The 24,096-nt window shown below is 35.3% G+C and overlaps 1 protein-coding gene across 1 annotated transcript in view; it reads left to right on the top strand.

The window, feature by feature from the left end:
- The window catches only part of LOC134533192 (ectopic P granules protein 5 homolog), a 147,761-nt gene that overhangs the window by 48,150 nt on the left and 75,515 nt on the right, over nucleotides 1-24,096 (top strand). The window contains exons 11-16 of the mRNA XM_063370564.1: nucleotides 1,842-2,163; nucleotides 14,850-15,086; nucleotides 16,432-16,595; nucleotides 18,845-19,054; nucleotides 20,745-20,868; nucleotides 21,950-22,116. Coding sequence (XP_063226634.1) covers nucleotides 1,842-2,163; nucleotides 14,850-15,086; nucleotides 16,432-16,595; nucleotides 18,845-19,054; nucleotides 20,745-20,868; nucleotides 21,950-22,116 — 1,224 coding nt within the window. The remainder of the gene's footprint in view (nucleotides 1-1,841; nucleotides 2,164-14,849; nucleotides 15,087-16,431; nucleotides 16,596-18,844; nucleotides 19,055-20,744; nucleotides 20,869-21,949; nucleotides 22,117-24,096) is intronic.

The following is a 24,096-nucleotide window of genomic DNA, read 5'->3' as shown; positions in this document are numbered from 1 at the left end:
AGAATGTCCGAGAAAGCTCACCAGCTCAGTGCAGTGTTCACCGCATTGTCTATGTTTTTCACTTACAAAAAATCTGTGTTTGTTCCCGCCTGAAATCAAATCCAGGTAGCCTCTGTGTCAGGAAAGGGTAGGTTGCTGCCTTTTTTTTCTATTCTGGAAGAGGACTGGTTAAAAAAAATACAATAGCCGGGGAGGGAAACAGGCTGTCTTTTGTTATTAGGAGGGGTCATAATCAGGTAATACAGTATATTACTTTGTTTCACACTAAATGCAGTGAAGGTAGTTTAATCCAGGCTTTGATCAAGCTTGATTATAGTTATGGCATAACAAAAGAGTGGGTGGGCCTCACTCTTTTCAAGCAGACAAAAAGAGGACTCAGAGTTAACACCAGTGCTGTAGGCACCAATAAGCTGAGACACGGAACACAAAGACTTCACTTGTATCTAGGGATTTCAATCCAGTCGGATCCCCATCAATCCGGCCAGGTTGGTCACATACAATTGATTTTTTTTTTTTTTTTTCCCCGAAATATTCAATCCTTCAAAATCAACTGTATAAAAGATGTTTTGAGTGTATCATAAAGTTTATAAAAAAGACTTTATTTCTTAGAAAATCAACTTCATTTACTCTGTTACAATACTTAGATCAATTATGTGCTTTGTTCTCAAATTTGTTTTTAAACCTTTGTAAGAACCTTTACTGATTTTTAGAATATCAGAGTACAGTAAGCATTTCTTGGAGTAGTCTTGGTCCATTTTTTAAAAATAATGCCATACTTTTTCTTCATTATCATCGCCCCTGTTCTTCTCAGTTTACTTGATTTTGAAAGTGATATGTTTTAGAACTTGACTAGTACATATCTGCCATGAAATGCAAATAAACATAATTACAATTCAAAACTGTAGGTCAGTCACTCACTCACTCACGAAGAAGAAATTCATATCATAGAAAAATGAAATATGGATCATTAATTAATTTCTAAGTATAATTATCGACTTCAATTATTCCAGTACTTGTAAATTCAACATTAATATAATTAATCTATCAATTAGATGATAACGTTTATTTACTCTCCTTGCATTTATTTAACTTGTAAGAAATATGGATCATAATTATCATTCAGTTAATTTCCTAGCTTAATCATTTACTTAAATCATTCTCGTACTCGTAACTACAGCATAACCATACTTCATCTTATCAATCAAACAATAAAAATGTCTATTTACTTGCATTTATTCAACAAAGCAGTGACAAAACAAACTTTGTTTACTCAAGTGACTCACTCAGAGTGAGTCGAATGACATCTGACGGCCGCCAAACACGGCTCACGTGGCGCCCGCGTGTGGGTCTGAGATGGAGTGGATTGGGGCAGACTGTAGGTGGGTATTTTTTTACCGGATCCGATAGACGTGTAATGATGCTGGATCCGCCAGATTACCGTATCTGGTTTTCCGGATTGCAATCCCTACTTGTACTGATGGAACTCAAGTGCATACAGATGCATGGGTAGATTTCTTCTGCAAGTAAATATGATATCTAATCATGGTGTAATAAACTGCTGAGTGGAAATAAATACTTCAGTTAAACATTGTTCTTCTTCAAAAAATCATTACATAAATTTATCAGTGAAATCTGAAGTGTTACATAAAATGCTTTGTTAAAGACCTTTCACTGTACTTTCCACCCTTGAAATGTGTCTTACACTGACCTTTTATGTTTATTGCTTCTCTCCCTTCTCTTCCTCATTTTCTGCAAAAATACTTCCTACAAAATTGGGTTGTCTCGTCGTACATAATTGCTAACTGTTCTATTTTGAATGGTTCTGCATGTTTGTTTTTCAGGTTCTTATCAGTGCTCATCTCCCTCCTGACGGCTGACAAGACCTACATGAAGATGGCCAAGAGTCTGATCGTGCAGGAGTTCCCAGGGGCGGTGCTGCTGCGACTGGGGCAGCTGGTAGAGTCCCATTGCGCGAACCACCGCAAGTACAGCCTGCCCGACCCGGGGGCGTTTGTGCGCCTGTGGATGGCAGCTGTGACCATGGTCCCGGAGTGGACCCGAGAGTCCAGCGTCGTGTACCTCCTCGACGTGTTGTTCCGCGCAGCTTTCTTCCACCCCAGCGTCAAGGAGATGGTTCTGCTACAGTTGACTAAAATACATCAGGTAAAAGGCCATCGCAAAAAATTACCTATGTATTGGCATTTAAGGCTCAGCCTCATATTCCATGTTGTCATTTTTTTTTGTCATTACTTTTATTTTAAGGATGCTTCCTAAAATCAATACCTTTCTGGCATGTGTTCTGTCATTAATATTTTCAACAGGTATTCACTTAGTTAAATATCATGGGTGTAAAAAGGTACGCCACGTAGGTCTTCTTAATTATCATCGTGCAACTTTCTACTCGAATGATATTACACTAAGTGAACAACACTATAGCAGAACAACAAATGTAGAGTGGTATCAATTTAAAATTTTAGAAACAGTCCTTAAAAATTAGTAATGATGAAAAAATGAGAAAACTCAACATGGCTTGTGATACCAAGCTTTAAGACTGCATAAAATTCCATGACATTATGGAAATATCCATCCAGGCATGTTATTCAACTAATAATAATCTTCAAACTACAAAAAAAGTACAGTAAAACCATTTTGTTGTGACCCGTCACAGTTCCCAGGATTAGGGTAATACTAGAGCTGGTTCAAAATAAACATAAATAATTCTAAAGTGCAACCGAATCTGAGTAAAAAGAAACCTAAATCATTAACAAACAATAATCAAAGTCATGAGAGATCCAAAATCACACAAATCTTATGTCAAAATACCAGTAGCAAACGGAGAGCATAGTGTGTCCAAAAGAAAGCAATATCACAATGCTTGGTCGACGGGTTCCACGGAACTGTCTGGTAGGAGGGAGGAAAGGATCAGCAAGGTGGAGGAGGTATCCACTGTGTTACGTGCATAACAGCACTCACTCATCAAGAGAAATGCAGCACAACATTCTTCAAATGAATTTTCGGCTGATTTCTTTCCAGTTTTTGACTTTTTAACAAAATATTTTCACATTTTTTTCTTAAAGGTGTCAAAATAGTGAGGTGGTAATAATAAACAGGGTCTTAACAACTGGGTTTTACTGTTAAGTGTTTTATCACACGAACGTTGTTTTGTCAGTTCGTCTCTCCATCTATGTCTTAGTCTGTCCGTGTCTCTTTTCTCTCTGCCATATAGTCCCACAATTTTTTTTTTCTTTTTCAAAACCATTAAAAGTATAATTTATGGCAATAGAATGCCAAGCTTATGAAGCTTATGAAAAATTTTTGTCCTATTCATTGATAGGTCCTGACAGTCTTTTTTACTTTAAGTCTTATTGAAAACTGTCTGGGAAAACCATAATTAGCATTATAAAAGTCAGGCATGCCACTGCATTACCAGAAGCATCCACCAACTTCTATTTAGGTTTTCTAAACCTCAAGATCCCTAGTGTATTAAAAATAGTGTTTTAACACAAATAATAACTTACTTACATCGGCATGACATTTATATATTGCAAGGAATGGTTGCAATACACATTTTCAAATTGTTAAAAGTAATTATTACAGTAAACTCTCGCCAGTCCGTGGCCCGAGAATCCGAAGTTCTCAGAAATCCGGGGTATTTCCGAAGTGACATGATCGTTACTGTTTAGATGTATGTATCACTATTCTCAGTGGATGATAAGAGCGACGCTCACTGATATTTATAGCGCGGTAAAAGGCACTGAACTGGCGCGCAGTCATCTCGTTCCCGTCAGATAACTGTGAAATTTGAGCGGTGACCGTAACATTATATGGCGGGAAAATAAAGATAAAGGTGTAATGCCTTTTCCTCTGGTGCTTTCAAGAAATTTTTTAACGGTTTTTTACACCTAAAACTTCAAAACCATGCCTTTTAGCCATTTTAACTCCTCTTAATCCGATATAAAAAAAACAGTTGGGCATTAGCAAATTCTTAAATGCTTTTCGTAAACAGACTCCAGTCGGATATTTAGAGTAGGTTGGAAATCGCGTAGGTTTTCCTGAAGCTCTGGGCACCGTGTGTCAGTGTGTGAAACATGTTGCCAGTGACAAGTTTCCTAGCTGTGCGCGGCACACGACTGTAGTTGTCATGCGTCACACGCCGGGAATGCTGGCCGGAGGGAAGGTGAGTATAGTTCATTTGCGGTAAAAATAAATACTCTAACCGCCCTGCTAAATTTTTCCATTAAAGAAATTTTGAAGTTTCAGAGATTTTCCAGCAGAAATAATGTTCTGTAACTAACAAACAAATTGTATCAAAAAATTAACGGTAAATGGCTGCCGTGGGGGGCCTTAAAAAAATGTTCATTTTACCGGGAATGGACTATACAACCTGGCTTTCGTCGCATGCAGTGTGGAGTAGGGGAGGAAGGATGTTGACAGTTTCACACGCAGAAAATGGCTAGAGGGCTGGAGAGAGGGAGAGAGATGGTTTGTTGTCTGGGAGGGAGAGGTAAGCCGTATGACGTCATGCATCCGCTGCCTTTGCAGCCGCCAGCCTGTCTAGACGAGATTCTCGCACTCCCACTTACGTCGCACAAGCTACTGCTGCCGTGTTTTTAAACGGACTGTCCAATTTTTTTTCTCTTCTTATACGAACATTAGTAAGTGCACTATAAACCAACACAAAATATATGCTGCATGTTAAATAATAGCTTTGTATAAGCTTTTATTGTGAGTTTTACCATTTTTTCCCCGATTATTTTTGTTTTGTGCCAAAATTTCAGATTTTTTGATGGTTCTAGTGTACAATTAACTAATGATTTTTTTTTTATTTCTCCCGTTTCTCTTTAGTTTAACTGGACTGGCCGTGTGTCTGTGAGGGAGTGGCCTTGAGTCTCTTGCCAGCTACGTATCGCTTCTCTCTCCCGCCCCTCCTAAATTCACTTCCCCTTATCAAGGGGCTTCCCGTTTCAGCGCACGCCACATTGCTACGCCTAGCTCTTTCACATCAAAGTGCGACTTCGGGTGCCATTAATTTAATTTAAGATGACTTTAAATTACTTTTTACACAATTTACTACCAACTTGAACAAATGGGTGTGTTAAATTTAATCAGGCCAGGCTGTAAATTTTCAGGAAAAAAAATTTCTCGGGTGCTTCATTTACTATGAATGGACTATACTGGTATTGCTTACGTACAATTCTGTTAACTTCTCAAGTGTCTTGTTTATTATGACGTCCTGTGGTAGTATTACATGTTCATTGACTACCATCTTATCTTTTAGAATTTTTTTTTGTATTTTAATGAAAATTTTTCAAAAATCCGAAGTTTTCAAAAATCCGAAGGTCATAAATCCCCGACACCCACGGATTTGCGAGAGTTTACTGTATTTGCTTATGCTTTTCCTAAGCTTTTTGTCTGAAAGCATCTTACACTATAGGCTGTAATGTTTTTTTTTACTCTAAAAATTGTATTGTATTTTCCCTCTTTTATCGCATAATCGTCGCACCCATATTTTAGGGCGTCAAAATTTGGATAAAAAAACCTCTTGCCTAAACGTCGCATGATAATTTGGCCCCGCTATTGGATGCCAAGCGCTTTGTGTAGGTTTCTTTTCTGTATAAAACAAAGTATTTTAAAGTATAAATATAATATTTATTCAGAAATTACCGCGTACAGTACTTATTTAAATAATGGAATTACAAAGCTGTCTGATGTGTAAATTTTCTTTTAAAGACTTTTTAAACGTTATAATCTTCATTGTTCGTCTGCATCGCCGCATTGTACCGCTTACAAAAACGTAGCCAGCGCTCATTGCAATAATTACTGTTTGCGTTTGGTTATGTTGCCTCCTATATAGAGTGCGCACACGTAGTCTAATATCGATATCTCGCCAATTGTAGGTATCTCTTCTGTATAAAATGATGTATTTGAAAGTATAAATATAATATTTATTCAGAAATTACCGCGTACTTATTTAAATAACGGAAATACGAAGCTGTGTGATGTGTAAATTTTCTTTTAAAGACTTTTTAAACGTTAAAACCTTCATTGTTCGTCTCCGTCGCTGCAGTGTACCGCTTACAAAAACGTAGCCAGCGCTCGTTACAATCATTACTGTTTGGTTATGTTGCTTCCCGTATAGAGCGCGCACAAGTAGTCGAATATCGATATCTCGCCGATTGCATGCAACGCGCTCTCTCTATTCGGAACTGAGTTAACTACATTTGATATCCCGCTCACTCTTGGTGTTTACTACGGTAGTTACGCGTCCGTTCGGTTTGCATTTGGATCACATATTTGGTTTTTCTATTTAAAGTTTGTTTTTCTATTTAAAGTTGAAGAAAGTTTTTTGTTGCATGAGTTATTAAATTAAATTGTTTGGCGTGCTCTTTTATACTTCACTTTGTAAATAAACGTGCTTTCCATGAATGAGTTTTGTTTATATGAATACTTTATGTAACAAAAAAAAACATTTTCCCGCATAATTGTCGCACCCCATACTTTTCAAACTTGATTTTAGAATAAAATGTGAGACGGTTATGTGAGAAAACACGGTATATGTTAGCTGACTAACAGACATATATTTTTATCTTAAACTTATCTTTTTTTTTACTTTTACATTGAAAATCTACTTGACTTGAAATAATACAGTTTGTTTTGTATACGTATATTAATACTAAGATGTAAATGAAAATATGTACATAGGGTACTACAAATTCACATAAAATATCAAATTTAACATAATGACACTTCAGAATTGACATACATGATGTACCTACAGTAGAACCCTGTTATAATGTTTTTCAAGGGAGCACAAGAAAAAAACATTATAAGCAGGAAAACGTTATAAGCAGAAAATCTCAATTTAGCACTTAACAATGTTCGAGCTTTGTACCAATGGACTCACCAAGCTATATAAACAACTTTAATGTTAAAACCAAAGATAGTATAGTACTTGATACATGAATTTTCTGAAACAAGCCAACAATTTTTCAACTTCCTCTTGTTCCCTGGTTAAATTTTGTTTGTCTTTAAAGATACATTGCCACATTTTTTTTGTAAAATTGTCTCACAATTCATGATGACAACATTAAGAGTGAGAACGTCTACTCCTTCGCCACCTGAAAATGTTTAATTTTGGGATTCCTACGTATGAATGAAAAAAAAAATTATTTGTAAGCAATAGAAAACCCTTTTAGTTATGCCCTCGCTCAATGGTTGGCAACTTAAATATCGTAGGACTATGTACGTGCATCTGAATACTCACTGGAATCGCAAGGAAGAGAAGAGTTGACTAAGGGTGCCAACTCACATGTAACTATGAACATTGTGTACCTTCAGTATATTGCATAAAATTGTATTTTAACAAACTTCATGTATTGTATGGCAGTGATTGTAAACATAAACATACATAAAGGAAACTTTTTATCGTAAGTGTTGGAATAATTTGGTTTTAAAACATTTTTTTCCCCATTTATTGACTATTAGAAAGCAAACATTATAAGCAGGAAATTACACTATTTATGAACATTATATGCAGGAAATAAATACATTGTCCTTATGGGGGAAATGTTGGGACTTTAAAAATATGACATTATAAGTAGTGTTGTGCGAGATCTCGAACCTCGAGAAAAATTTCGAGAAATATTCCATTCTCGAACAGCGAGCGAGAAAAATAATTTCTCGAAAAAAAACGAGAATTTTTTTTTTTTTTTTTTGGTACCGGTAACAACTCAATTTGGTATGGAAACTAAATTTGATATTGATAGTTGTATTTTTATATGTTGAACATTACACACACACTGCCATTATTTTAGTTTAAATGTTTTAAAAATACCAAACGCGTCTGCCTGTTTAAACGAAAAATGATTTGGCGGAACACAAAGCAAACATGATGCAATCATTAAGAGATATTAGACTAGCCGATAGTCAACCATCCAATACCTTTATCAATAACCGAAACTGTGAATAAACAATGTCTTATGAAATTCCAATTTATCCTGAAAGAAAAACTGCCGTATTTAATTTTTAAATTATGTAAGCGTAATACATAATAAAATACGTTCGAACCTAACCTACAAAATTGGTTTTGTTTACATACACATTATTACGGTAAAGTTATTAAAATCATTACCTTTAATTTAGTCATAATATTTTATTCGGTAATGTTTAATAGCATACTGAAATGTTGAATATTACGGCAAAATACAAAATTTACTTTTTAACGAACAAAAGGGAATGGTGGTCATGCTGCCAGACCGAGTCTGCTTTGCTGTTCCGTTTCTTATTTCAATTCCAATAGAAGACTGTGCAAGTCATGTGATTATTAAATGGACTGGAATGTAAAGGAATGGATTGAAAACGCAGAACAATTCACGCCCTTGTATTACGTAAAATTACGTGAATGTGTGTGTTCAAACCCGTTGAAAAGGCAGAATAAATAGTATGTTTATCCTATTTCCTTTTCCACCTTTGTTTCACTCAATCGTAAGACGTCACGAGTAATGAATCCCGCCAAAGCCTCCCTAGTATAAATTTCTTTGTTTTCATTACAGTACCAGTGTTTCCCATTTACGCGAGCTACTCTGCGGGTATGATAAATAATGTGACGCTTGTAAAATGTTATTAGGAATATGAGAATAATTTCCTAATACTGCTTTATCTCTTTCTTAACTGCGGCGTAACCAAGTGGAAAAAAAAAAGTGTTGCGGGAATATAACAGTTTAACAGAAGTAAACTTTGTTGTCAAATTAAACTTTGATTTTACGGTAAAATGGAAGATGTGGACATATCAGTGTGGCAGTATTACACAAAAAGTGGCGATAAGTCAACGGAACCACAATTAACATGTTAGCTATACTAGACTTTTACCTAAGTAAGTGAATGTTTATTTATAATTTAGTGTAGGCTTACATAACGTGTGGTGCATGTCAGTTGTGCACAGGCAACTAAATTGATATTCTATATGATAAACAACAGTTTTATCTACAGAACAATATATTTTGAAAGTGATATCTACAGTAAATCTTGATTATTTAAAAATTTCTCATTCTCGTCTCATTTCTCGCGAGAAAAATATTTTCTTTCTCGAAAATTTCTCGGGGCCTAAATTTCATTCTCGCACAACCCTAATTATAAGCAGGAAAACATTATATGCGGGAACATTATAACAGGGTTCTACTGTATTTGATATTTCCTCATTTACTGAAACAAATAATAAAATCCATACTTTGAACTTTTATTTATATCAAAATCATTGAATTTCAATTGCCTAGTTTAAGAGGTGTGCATACAAAGTTTGGCAGTCAAATTTTTATTCACCCTGAATATACTTCACCTATCATAATATCTACTTTTAACTTACCCATCAACTATCATTCAGGTTAATTGGCTAAATAAAATGCTTCATATGTAGAGACCTGAAAAATTCACAATCACAATAAACTCAAAAAAAGTGTCATTATACGGGAAGCAACATAACCAAACAGTAATGATTGTAACGAGCGCTGGCTACGTTTTTGTAAGCGGTACACTGCGGCGACGGAGACGAACAATGAAGGTTTTAACATTTAAAAAGTCTTTAAAAGAAAATTTACACATCACACAGCTTCGTATTTCCGTTATTTAAATAACATACATGATGTACCTATTTGATATTTCCTCATTTACTGAAACAAATAATAAAATCCATACTTTGAACTTTTATTTATATCAAAATCATTGAATTTCAATTGCCTAATTTAAGAGGTGTGCATACAAAGTTTGGCAGTCAAATTTTTATTCACCCTGAATATACTTATACTTATACTTATACTTCACCTATCATAATATCTACTTTTAACTTATCCATCAACTATCATTCAGGTTAATTGGCTAAATAAAATGCTTCATATGTAGAGACCTGAAAAATTCACAATCACAATAAACTCAAAAAATATGGTGATTTCTGATGCTTCGACATTGAAACATAGTGTTCTAATATTTTTTCATCTTTTACATGAATTTCTACAAACATAGGCTCTGATTTTATGAATGTTAAAAGTATTCACAATTTTCTTTGCTAAAGTATCTCGAAAATGATGCATCTTAGAGATAAAATGCACAGAGTAAAACTTGTGCAAATTTCATTATGAACAAAAAAAGGTGTCTGCTAATTTTTTTCGTATATTATAACCATTTTAATTTATTTGGCTAATCTCTGTATGTCCTGCTGGAGGGCTGTAACTTCTGACCGCTGTCAGCTACAGAAAGAGCTTAGTTGAAAAACTACACGCTCTTCCTCTAAACTACATCACTTGTGCCAGTTTTGCCTGCCTCCTGAACCAGCTCTGGGTGTGACGCATGAGACAAGCTAACACTGGAACATGTGGCAGTAGTGGGAGAGTAAGCGATAGTCGCAGTTTTTTTGCAAAAGGAACTTGTCACAGGGTCCCTCCCAATCCCTGCCTCTCTTTCCCTTGTGTGACAGCGAACGTCGCCCCGTTCCCCTCTGACTTTCACACCTAATGACCACGTCTATCGTCCCATTCTTTACTTTTACTTTTTATAAGCTTGAGTTCTGGATGACAGCTTTTCTTCTGCAGTGACAAAACTCAATTTCACTCAATTTTTTTGTATTTATATCTGCTGCTTAATGTTTTAAAAGAAGCTGTGTAAATCATTCATACACTGATGAAAGTGTCACCAGACAAATTCTTATAAATACTCCTACACCAGAAAGAAGCCAATTTTGATGACAGTTAGTATTTATCCGCACCTTAAGTATTAAATGCAGTAAGATAAGCCTAAATAGAAGTTCTGTGAACTTATTTTATTAGCAATATGTTGTTATTATTTAAATAAATAAAAAAATTATCATAAGTCATTAAAGGAAAGCACACATAAAATAAAATAACCTTGTAAATTTTATAAAAATTTATACCACTTTTAAGAAAAAAATAGCCTCTCCTTTTTCAGGTCTCTATTATTATGTTAGCCTTCATCTACCTACATCGCTATATGGTATGCCTTTTTCTTCATTACAAAAGTTAACCAACCCTAACTGCCTTGAAACTATGTCAAATCTTCTGGTCAAATATTACCTCATGTTTCTGCTTTCACTAACATGTTCTAGTGCATTTTCATTAAATTTTTTTTTAATAAAAATAATTTTCCCAAGTCAAGTAAAGCAGTAAGAATTACTTAAATCTCAAAAAAAAAAAAAAAAAAAACCTTGTTTATTTCTCTGCTAAATTACATACTCTTGTTTTTTGTGTGAGAATGGGCTATTGATAACTGATTTAATTTTTTTTTACAGCTGGCAATGGATATTGCTAATGATGAGGTTAGTTGTATAGTCCTGTAGTTTGTATTTATGTTAATAACAAGTATGAATGAATAAAGTGGTATGTGTTTGGCCCTTGTGTAACTTAATCTTAATAGTAGATATGGGCTGACAAAAACTCAATCCAAGAAGAGTGAGTAGGTAAAGCTCGACTCGACTTGAAAGTTGAGTTTATTGTACTCGTAAGGACGAGACTCGACAATCGTTTTTTCTTGTAACTCAATACATATTCAATATGTGCAATAAGTCTAAAATCATGTTTGATTTCAAACACTACAGCGTAATCTCATATTTACATTAACGCAGTTTTCTTCAAGTACAGTTAATTTTACATTATTATATTGCTTGAAAAACATTAAATGTTTATTCCGCTATTTACGTTTCAGAACATTGAAAAGAAGTCATTTTGGAATGGCCTGGTGTATGTCATAGATTTATAACAAAGCAAACAAATTTTGAAAGTACAATATTGTTGTAATTTACATCTACAGCAGCAACCAATAGTATCATTATTCTGCATGAGCAGGAACGTGTTGTGACATTTATCGCTTTTTCTTTGACTATCAAGTATAAATGGTGGATTGCTTTATTTTTGTCTACATCAAAAGTTTATATTTATTTTACATGCAATTTAATGCTTTTTTACTTCTTGAAATGACATTTGAAAATGCCTAAAGTATTGCCATTTTTGAAGTCTGGACATTTGTTTACAACCAGAAAAAAATGCAATTAAAAAGAAAACTAATACTGAGGTAATTTATAATGGTGTTTCTCCTGCTTGGCCGTGAATTTAAATTGAGCAAAGTAAGACAACCCACCTGTTGCACTGCTGTCCATAGGCTCCCAGATAGAGTTGAGGTGAGAAATATAATATTTGAAATATTGTGACTTACATTTCCTCTTCTAAAACACATAGAATGCATAAATGCCTCGTGCATTGCCAAGATGTTGGAACACCGGTAACATCATAACCGTCCACAGTATGGCCAAGGCTGATGTCGCCGCACACTCCTGCGACCGTTACTAAATTCACCCGCGATACTTCCTCGTGCGCACAGGCCTCACTACCTGCATGTTTACAGGCGCCCGGCACATGCTAGTTTATTTTTTATAATCTTCTGCCACAGTATCACCATCTTTTGGGCCTCTGCTACGCTACTTGACCATAGTCCGAAACTAGTGCTGTACCAAACTCACACTAATTAATTTATCGTGCTCTCACCATAGCAGTTTGATTAATCTGTCTTAACTGACCACTAGAAAGTTACAATGAAAATAATTAAAAATCTACAAACTTATGAGAATGCTGCATTCATAAAATAGCTTACAATTTTCCTGGCTATTCAAGCTGCCGTAAATAAATATTATAATTTACAATGAAACTTACTACAGACTAAAATACATAGAGTAACATAAACTAAAATAGTATAAAATATTTGAACCAGAATTTTTGTGACCTTGGCCTAGGCCACATGGGAGAACAGACGTCAGCCAGTGTGATTCAGCTTGCGGAAAAAGAGTTGTAGGTTTTTTTTTATCACACTGTGAAGCGACATTTTTTGTGTCATTCGAATGGAAAAGATAATTGTTTGAGCTTTCAAAATAAACATCACCAGCAGCAGTCAAAACAAACTTGGAAGGGGCGGGCGTGCATTTGGTCGGTTGCTGTGTATACGTATATTTTCAAAAAACATGTCTTAGCATTTCAGGAAAACAAGAGTCCTTATGTCTTACGTTTACAGCAGGATGTTTTCTCCCTGATATATACAAGTTCCTTAGCCATGTTTAGAATGAAACTAACCACCGGCGGTCCAGTGTCTTGTCCGGTTTTAGGGACATGTGTAAAGCTTTTATTAGTTTTCTGACACCCCTAATATATTTTTATTCTGTTATGGGTCAAATTAAGTAGGTAAGCTAATAAATTTATTGTTATGTCTCTGTCCTACCATGTTAAATCAGCCTTTTTCTGTGTTGGTTTTTTCTTAATTTATGATGCTGAATGTATTGAAAAATAAAAACTCTGCAATAATATCTCTAAAAAAATTATTAAAAAATTATTGCCTGACAGTTCTTTGGAAAGTGTTTGTAGTAGATATGTGGTTGGAATAAATGGGGTCGTAAAACCGGGTTTGCTGCGTATGCTAATATTATGAGGATGGATATTATTTAATATTATCCTCTCAATGTTTTAGTGTGAACATTGCTTGTGCAGTTCCTATTGCTGTTACCAGTACTGGGTGTTTTTTGTAATGTAGGTAGCATTGGTAGGATGGTTTAACTATTAATTGTATCATAGTTTTGTTCTCAGTTTGTTCAGGACAGTGTGATTGACCAACAGCCTAAGAACTTGAAGCTATTGTTGATAGTGTTTGGGATTCTATAATCATTCTAAGCCCCTTTCTGTAATGGTTCAAAGTTCTTACACCACCAGAGTAAACTCTGTAAGGAAGGGGATGGGGAAGTAGAGGATTAGGTAGAAAGATGGTATTGAGCAGGATTCTGGATCTATGAATTATTCTCACTTATTGGTTAAGTATTGCCTTAGTCTAGGGAGTCAGATCATTACTCAGATACTTCTCTCATGCCTGTTTAGTTCCTTAAACACTCTATTTAGTGTCTTTGACACAGATCTGCACTTTACAGAGCTTCGGTCACTGGATGTTATTACTCTCTCTAGCTTCGAACTGGAGATCCCCAGCGTACTATACCTGACTGCAGTACATCTTCACTAATTGAGTTATGCAACCCACTGTACTCATATCTTACACTCTACCATTAAAATAGGTCTTAAGCATTCCTCTGTGCTACTAGTATCATTTCTCAATTTTCGCTCTTTCTGCTAATGTAACTCTGCTCTCTTCCGTTTCTTCTTCCGTAGTCCAAACGACTTCTCGTGATACTCGGAGCCAACGAACTCTGCCAATCAACACAGTTCCTCCACAATAGCACAACACATGCCTTACACAGCGGCTGCCAAGGGGCAGCGAACTCAAAGCTGACGATACGAGTAGACACACACACACACACACACACACACACACACACACACACACACACAAACACAAACACACACGCGCGCACGCGCACATGCACACGCACACACACACACACAGACTCCCTTACATTAAATCAAATATTAAGTTCCCGTGCTATCAATTTTGCTACTGTTTTTAGTTTATTATGATTAATGTTTGAAGTAATTTATGGTTAGAATTTTTTTTGTTTATTAAGTGTAATTTTTTTGTTTGAATAATCTCTAGTTGTATAGTTACATGTTATTGATGCAGTGTTAATGTATTTCAAAGTAGAAGTTTATCTTATCATTGAAATATAATGTATTATTTTTGGTTGTATTTACCCCACATTCAAGAAATAATTGGTATATTATTTTTTTTCTTCCAATTTTTTGATTAATTCTTGTGTGTTGCACGACCTGTAGTATGGATGCCATGTGTGGTACACGTGTGCACTGACGATGCCAGACGGCGGCCAGGCAGGTCTCGGAAGTGCGGTGGTGTGCGTGACGCAGAGCACGGCGGGGCCCCGCCACGGCAGCTCGCTGTCCACCCTCATGAGCTGGGTGGCCCTGGGGTCGGGGCAGACCCCCACGCTGCTGCCGCGCGCCTCCAGCCCCGAGTGCCCCTGGTTCGCCTGCCACGTGCTGGAGGTGGAGCAGGCGCTGCAGGAGAGGTCCGGGCTGTGGCCGGCGCTGCTGCGGGAGCTGGCTGCCTCCTCGGGCAAGCCCAGCGTCGACCAGTCCCTCAAGGTCGCTCCCTCTCGCATGCCTTCACACATATTAGCCTTCCATCAAGCTTTTCAAAACAGAACTTCCAAGACTCTATCAAATATTTACTTTGGACTTTCCTAACTATCGAAAACTATAAATTTCCCTTAAGGTTTCCTGTACAAATAATAGCATTCTCGGTACTGCTGTGGACGTCTGCCAGTTTTTTTTTTTTTTTTTCAGCACTTTATTCTTGCCATAAAATTACTATTAAATATATCAATATTATTCCATTAATAATCATTATCGAAATACACGTCTCTGAAGAAAGAAAAATTTTTGTTTATGGCATTACTGAAAATGATAACATGTTTACCGTATGTGAGGAAAAAAGAATCGTGAATGTAAAATGGGCTACCAACTTCAGCTGTTTTGGTTACTGCAGTAAAGCACCATTAACATCTTGGCCATGAATGATCAAAATCAATGCTACATTACAAATATTATAAACAATTTAAATTAAGAAAACGCGTCAAATTCTCACCTTTTCTAATAAAATGTTATTGCATTACCACCATTACCAAAAAACAACTATTATTTTTTTTCTCTGGTTCATAACTTTCTTCCCATAGTACAATTTCTCATCTCATCATTTTTAATCATTTTAGGTTTTCTCATCAACCATAAATAATCACAACCGCAAACCTTCGGTAATCATTGCAATTTCTTCCTCACAATAAGAAACACTTTCAAACCACGTGTAAGATTTGTCATCCATTGAGCAACAGCAGGTTAACAAACCGTGGAGATTGACGGAACTTGTGCTGTGAAGTGTTTCCATGTAGCAGTTAGTAGTACAGCGTGGCATTTGAGTCTGTATTGCAAATGCTAATAATGCATTGACTCACAGGAAATCATGTAAGTGGAATAGTCAACCATTTGTCTCCATTCAATCCCCAAAGAGTATTAAAATTATTTGAAGTACCAGAAACTCATTTTACAAATATAGTACAAACAACCAAAAATGTATTAAAATTGTGTTTGATTATGTGTAGTTGTTTCTTTCCTTGAATCATTTGTACAGTGTCTGTCAAAGTTTCAATCCATAGTGTCTTCAACAATAACTACTAGATATTTTTTTTTTTTTTCAAGAAAGTTTAATTTACAGAATAGAGTAAAATCCTTTTAAGAAGTTCCTAGTTTAGAAGTGTTCCTGCTCAATAAGTTCAAATTATTTTTATTTTAAGTCCCTAGAAAAACTTCATAACAAAGATTAACCTCATTTGCCTCATGTTATAACATGCAGTACAGTTTATGTTGCTGTGAAATGGTGGTAGAAGAGCGTGAGCGCTACGTGCATACTTCACGGACTGTCGTGTGTTGCCAGAAAGCAAGCCAGGCCGCGAAGGTGCCGTGCCCTCCGTCTGCCAGCCTGAGCATCTACCGCTGGGCGCATCAGGCCCTCGACACCCCACTGGACCACCCCCTCCTCCCGCTCGTCTGGCAGAGGTTCTTCGCGCTGTACCTCGCCAGGGTGCCTTCTAGCTCGGGGTGGGTGCTCGTGCTGGCATGTACTCACTGTTTAAAAACATGGACTGTGCTTCATGAAGCTAGGGTAGGATGGGGTAAATCTGTGGTAAGGTTAAAAAATATATATATATTTGCACGCTTTATTATTACTAGTAGTGCACCGATGCGGATACCGATGAATCGTAATCGGCGATTATGGGTACTTACCGATTAATCGTAATCGGCGATTATCTTAACGATTACTTTGCCGATTATCTACGTCTCGGTGTAATTAAGTAGGTTTTTACCGTGTAATATTTTGTTACACCTTTTAGTATTTTTAGTATTACAAAATTCATCTAACTCCGTCATATCAAGATTACAGATATTTCGTTAAGTTTAATAAATCTCATTGCCTCTAACAATAAAAAATACATTTTTCCTACACGTTTATTTAAGTTTCGTCTTTTGTTCTGTCTTTTGTTTAGTGGCCTTGTACATTACCTATAGCCAGAGACGTAAAATAGATGGCACGCAATCAAAATACCACAAACAGTTGCCGTGGATTCTATGACAATCGATCTTTTCGAGTCGTAGTAGCGGTTTAAAATCGTGGTCCCGATACCTTCTAGTTTTTATCACTGCGTTTTACAAACTCGTTATGGGCGTCTTTGGTAACATTATCCGTTTGTTATTTGTATGACGTGAAAAGTGAAAAAGTATTTATAATTTTATATATTAAGTCAACATAAATAAAATCACATATGCTAGAATTGGTTTTTAGTAATTTTTATATAATTATAGTGAGATGGCGAGTAGGGAGAAAAAAAGTGAAGTGTGGAAACATTTTTCTATAAACTCAAGTGAACAAAATAAAGCAGCATGTTTACATTATTAAACGGTAATTTCTTGATGCAACCTTATGTGATAGTCGATAATAATGCTAGTTTTCCGCAACAAAAACTTGCCCATTGTAAATTACAATTATTAGACTGTAGTTCAAGTTGAAAAAAAAATTTGTTCATTATAATCGGTAACTGAATCGATATCTGCCGATTATTGCTCTCATAATCGGTAATCTAATCGGTAATCGGTAAAGTCATATCGGTGCACCACTAAATATTACTTAAGATGCCTTTCCACTGAGAGATTTTGGAAACATGTAGAATGTAGTATTCTTGCCGAGCCCTGAGTGTTCACATTGGTTCAGTTAATGTCGCACGACGCAAACAACAGTGTCGAACACGTTACTCATACCGAGAATCCTGTCGCCTGCCATGTGTCGCCAGCTGTCGCCGAGATTCCCACCCTGGTCAGGAAACAGGTGATGTGTAGGCGCAACATGGAGTGCTCAGAGGAAAAGAAAGTGGTTTTTATTGAGGAATACAGGCAGTCACCAATACTGTGGGGTGTTCAGCTTTCATAAATAATAATTTCAAACTCAACACATATAATAATTGGCAGTTTAGCGTAGCTGTGAAGTAGCGGTAATTAAAAAAGTGTGATGTAATGAGAGAAAAAAAAATCTTAAGAGAAACATAAAGAAATTTGTAGGTATCTCTGGTATCCAGAAACTGTAGCATTACCAACAATCCAACTTTTGGTGGTACTGAAAATTGCCAATTGCTTTCAGATTTCCTTATTTTCGGCTCATATTTTTGTAGAATTGATCTGCAGCCTGAAGCATGCGGGCACCTGCCAAGTGAAATTTTCAGGAACCCGGGTCAATTATATGTTTGTTCTTAAAATTATTTTTTACTTCCTAGATATTAATTGTAATTGATAAGTTTTAATTTAATACTTTCACTATTGTGATTTAACATACGATTTTTTACCAATACTTCTTAGTTTCAGAAATGTATTTCATTGTAACCACTCCTTTACCTCACTTCAAGCCAAATAAAACGGATAAACTTTGGGCTAAAAGAGAATGGTTAAACAAAAAAAAAACTATGTAAACGGTGAAGTTAGTTCTAAGCTTCTTGCATTGATCTTTCAGCAAATTTCACCAAGCACCAGTGATTTGTTTCACCGTTCAAAGAAAAGATCTGAGAGACGGTGTATCTCCATAATATATTATTTGCTCATTCATACAAACAACTGTGCACAAGGGGGACACAAGGTACATCATGGCTCCTGAAGCAGTGGAAACAGGATTGCGCCCTCTATGTATGTGTGCTTGTGTGTGTGTGTGTGTGTGTGATATTCAGAGATTACATATTGAAGTGTATAATGTGTGGTGTAACCTCCCCTGCAGGAAAGGCCGAACAGGGTGTGATGTTTGCTGGCAGGGTCGACAAGGGAGGTGTGGGGGACAAGTTCTTTGACGGGATGATCAACCTGAGCTTCCACAAGAAGCTGAAGAAGAGGCTGCAGGACGCGACGGAGCACTTCCAGGCCAGGAGCCGTGCGGGGGAGGAGCAGGCGGACGGACAGGAGGTCGTCGAGGGAAAGGTCGAGCAGCAAGTCTCCGGCAAAGATTTCTGGGAAAAGTGCTGTAGGTACGCTGCGTGTCGCCTCCTCTCCACTCGTTATGTTGGACACCCTGTTAGATTGCAGCATCGTGTGAGGGCACTCAAGAACTGCACACAACAAAATATAAAGGTAATCTAAAGTGGGCAGTAGCTAAAAAAACATACTACAGTCTTGTACTCATAGAAAGTATGGCTGTGCTGGTAAAGATTTTTCCATTTTGGAAATTTTTGGGCGGGAAAGAATTTTTCTGCAAGATTCAGGACAGGAACGGGAAAATAATTTACTGAAATTCACAATGCTAATTATATATAATATATAATACTGTATTTATCTAAATATAATGTGATGATTTTTATGAAAACTGCTGAAACTGAAAGTGAGGGTCGCAGTATAATCGCAAACCTTCATCTTACGTCTGTAGCTTTCCTGAATTGGGTCAGTTGATCAATCTGCTGATGAATGTAGTAATGAAGTGGTTGAGTAGCACACGGTAAAAGTACAGTTATATTTTTTATGTAGGAAGAAAGAAGAAGGCGAGGTGTAGCATGATTTTACTTTATCCAGAATTGCATTTTATAGGGCTTTTACTGTATTTTAGTTCTGTTAAAAAATTTCCTGATATGTATACAAGAGTAAGATTCTACCAAGTACATGTAAGTATTAAAATATTTGTAATTTGTATTTGTAATTTTAAGACTGTTTAAATTTATTTTTGTACTACTGTAAGTTTTATGTATTGTCTATTGTGTATCTGTATTTGTGTTGTGCCTATAAAGTTAACTAGCCTTAACTGTTGATAGGCATGTTACTAATAAAAATAAAATTAATTAATTAAAGCAAAATTGCAGACGTAGTGTTTCAGAATTCATACAAAAACCTGTTCAAGAATTTTTAAAAAAAAATGCTTGTTTATATTCAATGGCTAATTGTAATGTATTTACCTTTCAAATGTAGCTACATATTTAAGATAATCTTTCTATCCCATAAGTTATTTTTATTTTTACATTTTTGTTCATTTGCAAGCAATTGCTTTTTGTTAGCAGTTTCCCAAACTGTTCTTATCACACACTCAAAATTGTATCCATGGAATTTAATTAATGTAGCAGAATATTTTATTAATTTTTTACTTTATTTTTGAAAATGTAGATTTTCAATTTAGATTCTAATGGTAAAAATATGCTTTCACATTCTTGATTATTTAAAACCATTTATGTTTTCTTTAGTTTATACATGTTTATTATTAATTCAAAGGTAATAGAAATTATGTTAGTGTTTTTTTTTAAATACTTTTTTGGTAAAGTTTATACATATTGTATGTTATCATAGTAAGAAAATGTTTGCTGACATTGAAAAGAACAAAGAAGGTAAAAAAGTTTTGGTGTGTAGCTAAACTATTATCAGCATTTTGAAGGATTTCAATAAGCTATTTTGAATGTTCAATGTTATGCATCTATAAGCAAATTTTTCATGACACAAATTTGCAAGTCTTTATAGATCACTCATCTTTCGCCAAGGAAATTAGGTTTTGATTCCCAGCGTGATTGATGCTCAGAATTTTTTGCAAGTTTTAAACGTTGCTGTGAGCATTTGGGCTTACCCCACCAATGCATTCAGTCACTGTTCCATTTACATCACTTCACCCCTTGTCATCTCTGATGACCTTGATGTCATTCATTTGTTGTTAAGGTGGTAATAATTTGTGACGTGCGCTTGCAGGTTGATGAGGACGTTCAGTTTGTGGTTGGAGGAGCCACGACTCCACGAGCCGAACTTGTTCTTGCCGGCTTTGCCACCTCAGTACGACAGTAGCAAGTTGGCTGCAATTCTTCGAGGAGACAAGGTGTGTTGTTGCCCACAAAGTTTTGTGGTTGTAGAACAAACAAATACCATTGCCCAATGCACGAAGCCATACCATGCTTTGTGAATGCACTGGCCATACTGCTGCTTTGCTGACTTGTGGAAGGAAGTTGTTATATGTTATTGCATCATGCATTCGCATGGCCAAGTCACAGAGTTCTCAGCAATTCACTGTGCCCACATGTGGTGTAAATAAAACTTAACTTCCCAGTATGTAGATAAGCTAACGGGACTTGTATTTGCACTTACAAAAAACATGGTAAATGAAAATTGTTTTATTTATATATAAGATATAAATAGAATATTTAACTACACTGTGGGTATGGCAGAGCAGATAAATAACTATCACCTTTATGCGTAATGAAATTATTTAATTATGTGTCACTGATGCCTGCTGTTGCATTATCTTTATTCTCACTGGTAGCTTTATGTGCATTACCATTTATTTATTGGTAATTATCGTAAATCAGTTGTTTTCCATTTCATTACAATGTAAATTGTAACAGAGGTACTTTTCTCAAATCTGAAGACTGCTTTTTTTTTGTTTCCCAGAAGTTTACAATTAGTTTTCAGTAGATAGTCTCACACTTTCATGCACTATTATTTTTAATATTATCTTCGGCCTAACACTAGATTTTATTTTTTTGGTTTGTTTTAATTAAAGTGTAGGAAAATGGTAGAAGCTTTACCATACTTCCTTTCCTATCTGTCCAGTGTATATGCATGCTTGGGTAAAAGGAGAAAATAATTTTTTGCAGACTTTTTTTTGTCAACCTTGGGGGAGAGAAGATGATTGCTTGAGCTATAAAAATTACTGTATTTACCCACGTAAAAGTCACTCCTTAATATGGGTTGGACCCTTAATTTTGGGCAAAAAACAAACAAACCTAAATAAGTTAGTATAACTTCAAAAATACTTACATTAATTAATTTTTATTTTTTTTTTAATGTAAACCAGTAAGTATGTACTGTATAACTACTATCTGAACAGTGAGTCCCGTGACTGTCGCAAGGGCAGTGTGTGAGAGCGCTGGACAGGTGTGGGGCAACGTGCTTCCCCTCAGGCCCCGTGGCTGGAGTACCTGGACCGCGGCAAGGTTCGGGAGAGCCAGCAGCGGAGTGTGCACGAGTGGGAAGTGGCTCACTTCCGGACCCGCATCCACGACGCGCAGGGCGTGCCCCCCGTGGACCCTGAAGAGGGCGAGGATCCCCGACAGAGGATACTGAAGAGGTGCGTACGGGACGGTGATCTTGGTAAAGATGTTGCCAAAAGTTGGTTTTTTTTTTTTTTAATAAAAAAACTTGTATACTTATACAATAGCATCAGTACTATATAGAATGTATTGTTTAATGGAGATAGTTTGATGTTAATAATAATAATAATTATAATTTTATATCCCTTTTTTTTTACACTTTGTTAACAGTATTCACTTAATTAACCAGGAAATTTAGTACTCACGAAAGCAAGCTTGTATGTGAGTGCATCTAGTCACTTCAAATTACATGCGGTATTTTGACGATTGTAGACATTTGTAAATGTATAATAACTGAGAAATAAATATATAAAATATAACCTAATAAACTTTACATTAGTTAGATAAAGATGAAAGTTAAAAAGAGCAATTTATTAAAATTCAATATTATGTATAAACAAAAAATGTATAAATTATTAAAAATTATAACATTGTTACATAAATAAATTAAAATATTATTAAATAAAAATTAGTATTTAAGTAAAGTACAGGTACAAAGTTATAACAATATATAAAACTTACTTAAATACTAAAGCCATCTCTTCATCAGTTAAATTATGAAGCCAAATATTAACATATTTTTTCATTTGAAAATAATTTTTAGTTTTTAGTTTTGCAGGAAGAATAACAACAATTTTTGGAAGCAAAAATTCTAAAGATCTTTGAGATATTGTTTTATGAAATTGAGGGATTTGTAAATTTATATTCTGTCTATACCTTGTAGGATAGTTATTAGTGGTGCACCGATATGACTTTACCGATTACCGATTCGATTACCGATTATGAGAGCAATAATCGGCAGATACCGATTCAGTTACCGATTATAATGAAGAAATTTTTTTAAGTGTAATAATGCACCCAAAAATTTTTATTCCCATGTGAATTTAATAACAAGATTAGGTAAAATCGAGAATACAGTTATAATAACAGTATAAAAATATATAAAATACACTATTAAGTCATTGCAAAGTGTAAATTAAATTAACTTCTATTTATATTTGTTATTGTAAACAACTTGAACTACAGTCTAATAATTGTAATTTATAATGGGTAAGTTTTTGTTGCGGAAAACTAGCATTATTATTGACTATCACATAAGGTTGCATCAAGAAATTACAGTTTAATAATGTAAACATGCTGCTTTATTTTGTTCACTTGAGTTTATAGAAAAATGTTTCCACACTTCACTTTTTTTCTCCCTACTCGCCATCTCACTATAATTATATAAAAATTACTAAAAACCAATTCTAGCATATGTGATTTTATTTATGTTGACTTAATATATAAAATTATAAATACTTTTTCACTTTTCACGTCATACAAATAACAAACAGATAATGTTACCAAAGACGCCCATAACGAGTTTGTAAAACGCAGTGATAAAAACTAGAAGGTATCGGGACCACGATTTTAAACCGCTACTACGACTCGAAAAGATCGATTGTCATAGAATCCACGGCAACTGTTTGTGGTATTTTGATTGCGTGCCATCTATTTTACGTCTCTGGCTATAGGTAATGTACAAGGCCACTAAACAAAAGACGAAACGTAAATAAACGTATGGGAAAAATGTCTTTTTTATTGTTCGAGGCAATGAGATTTATTAAACTTAACGAAATATTATGACGGAGTTAGATGAATTTTGTAATATATACAAATATTACCGTATTTCATCCTAAAATGTGTAACAAAATATTACATGGTAAAAACCTACTGAATTATGCCGGGACGTAAATAATCGGCAAAGTAATCGTTAAGATAATCGCCGATTACGATTCATCGGTATCCGCATCGGTGCACCACTAATAGTTATGCTCTTTATAATTTAACTGATTATCCCTTTGATACATATTAATTATTGTAGCTCTAATAAACAATCTTTTAATATCAAATAGATTTAATAGTTTAAAAAGTTCCTTGGATGGGTACATGTGGTTTTTTTTTAAGTTCGTTATTTA

The sequence above is a fragment of the Bacillus rossius genome, chromosome 6 (genome assembly GCF_032445375.1).
Source record: "Bacillus rossius redtenbacheri isolate Brsri chromosome 6, Brsri_v3, whole genome shotgun sequence".
Lineage (NCBI taxonomy): Eukaryota > Metazoa > Arthropoda > Insecta > Phasmatodea > Bacillidae > Bacillus > Bacillus rossius.
Note: the sequence above shows the minus strand (reverse complement) of the source record. Positions and strands in the feature narration are given on the sequence as shown.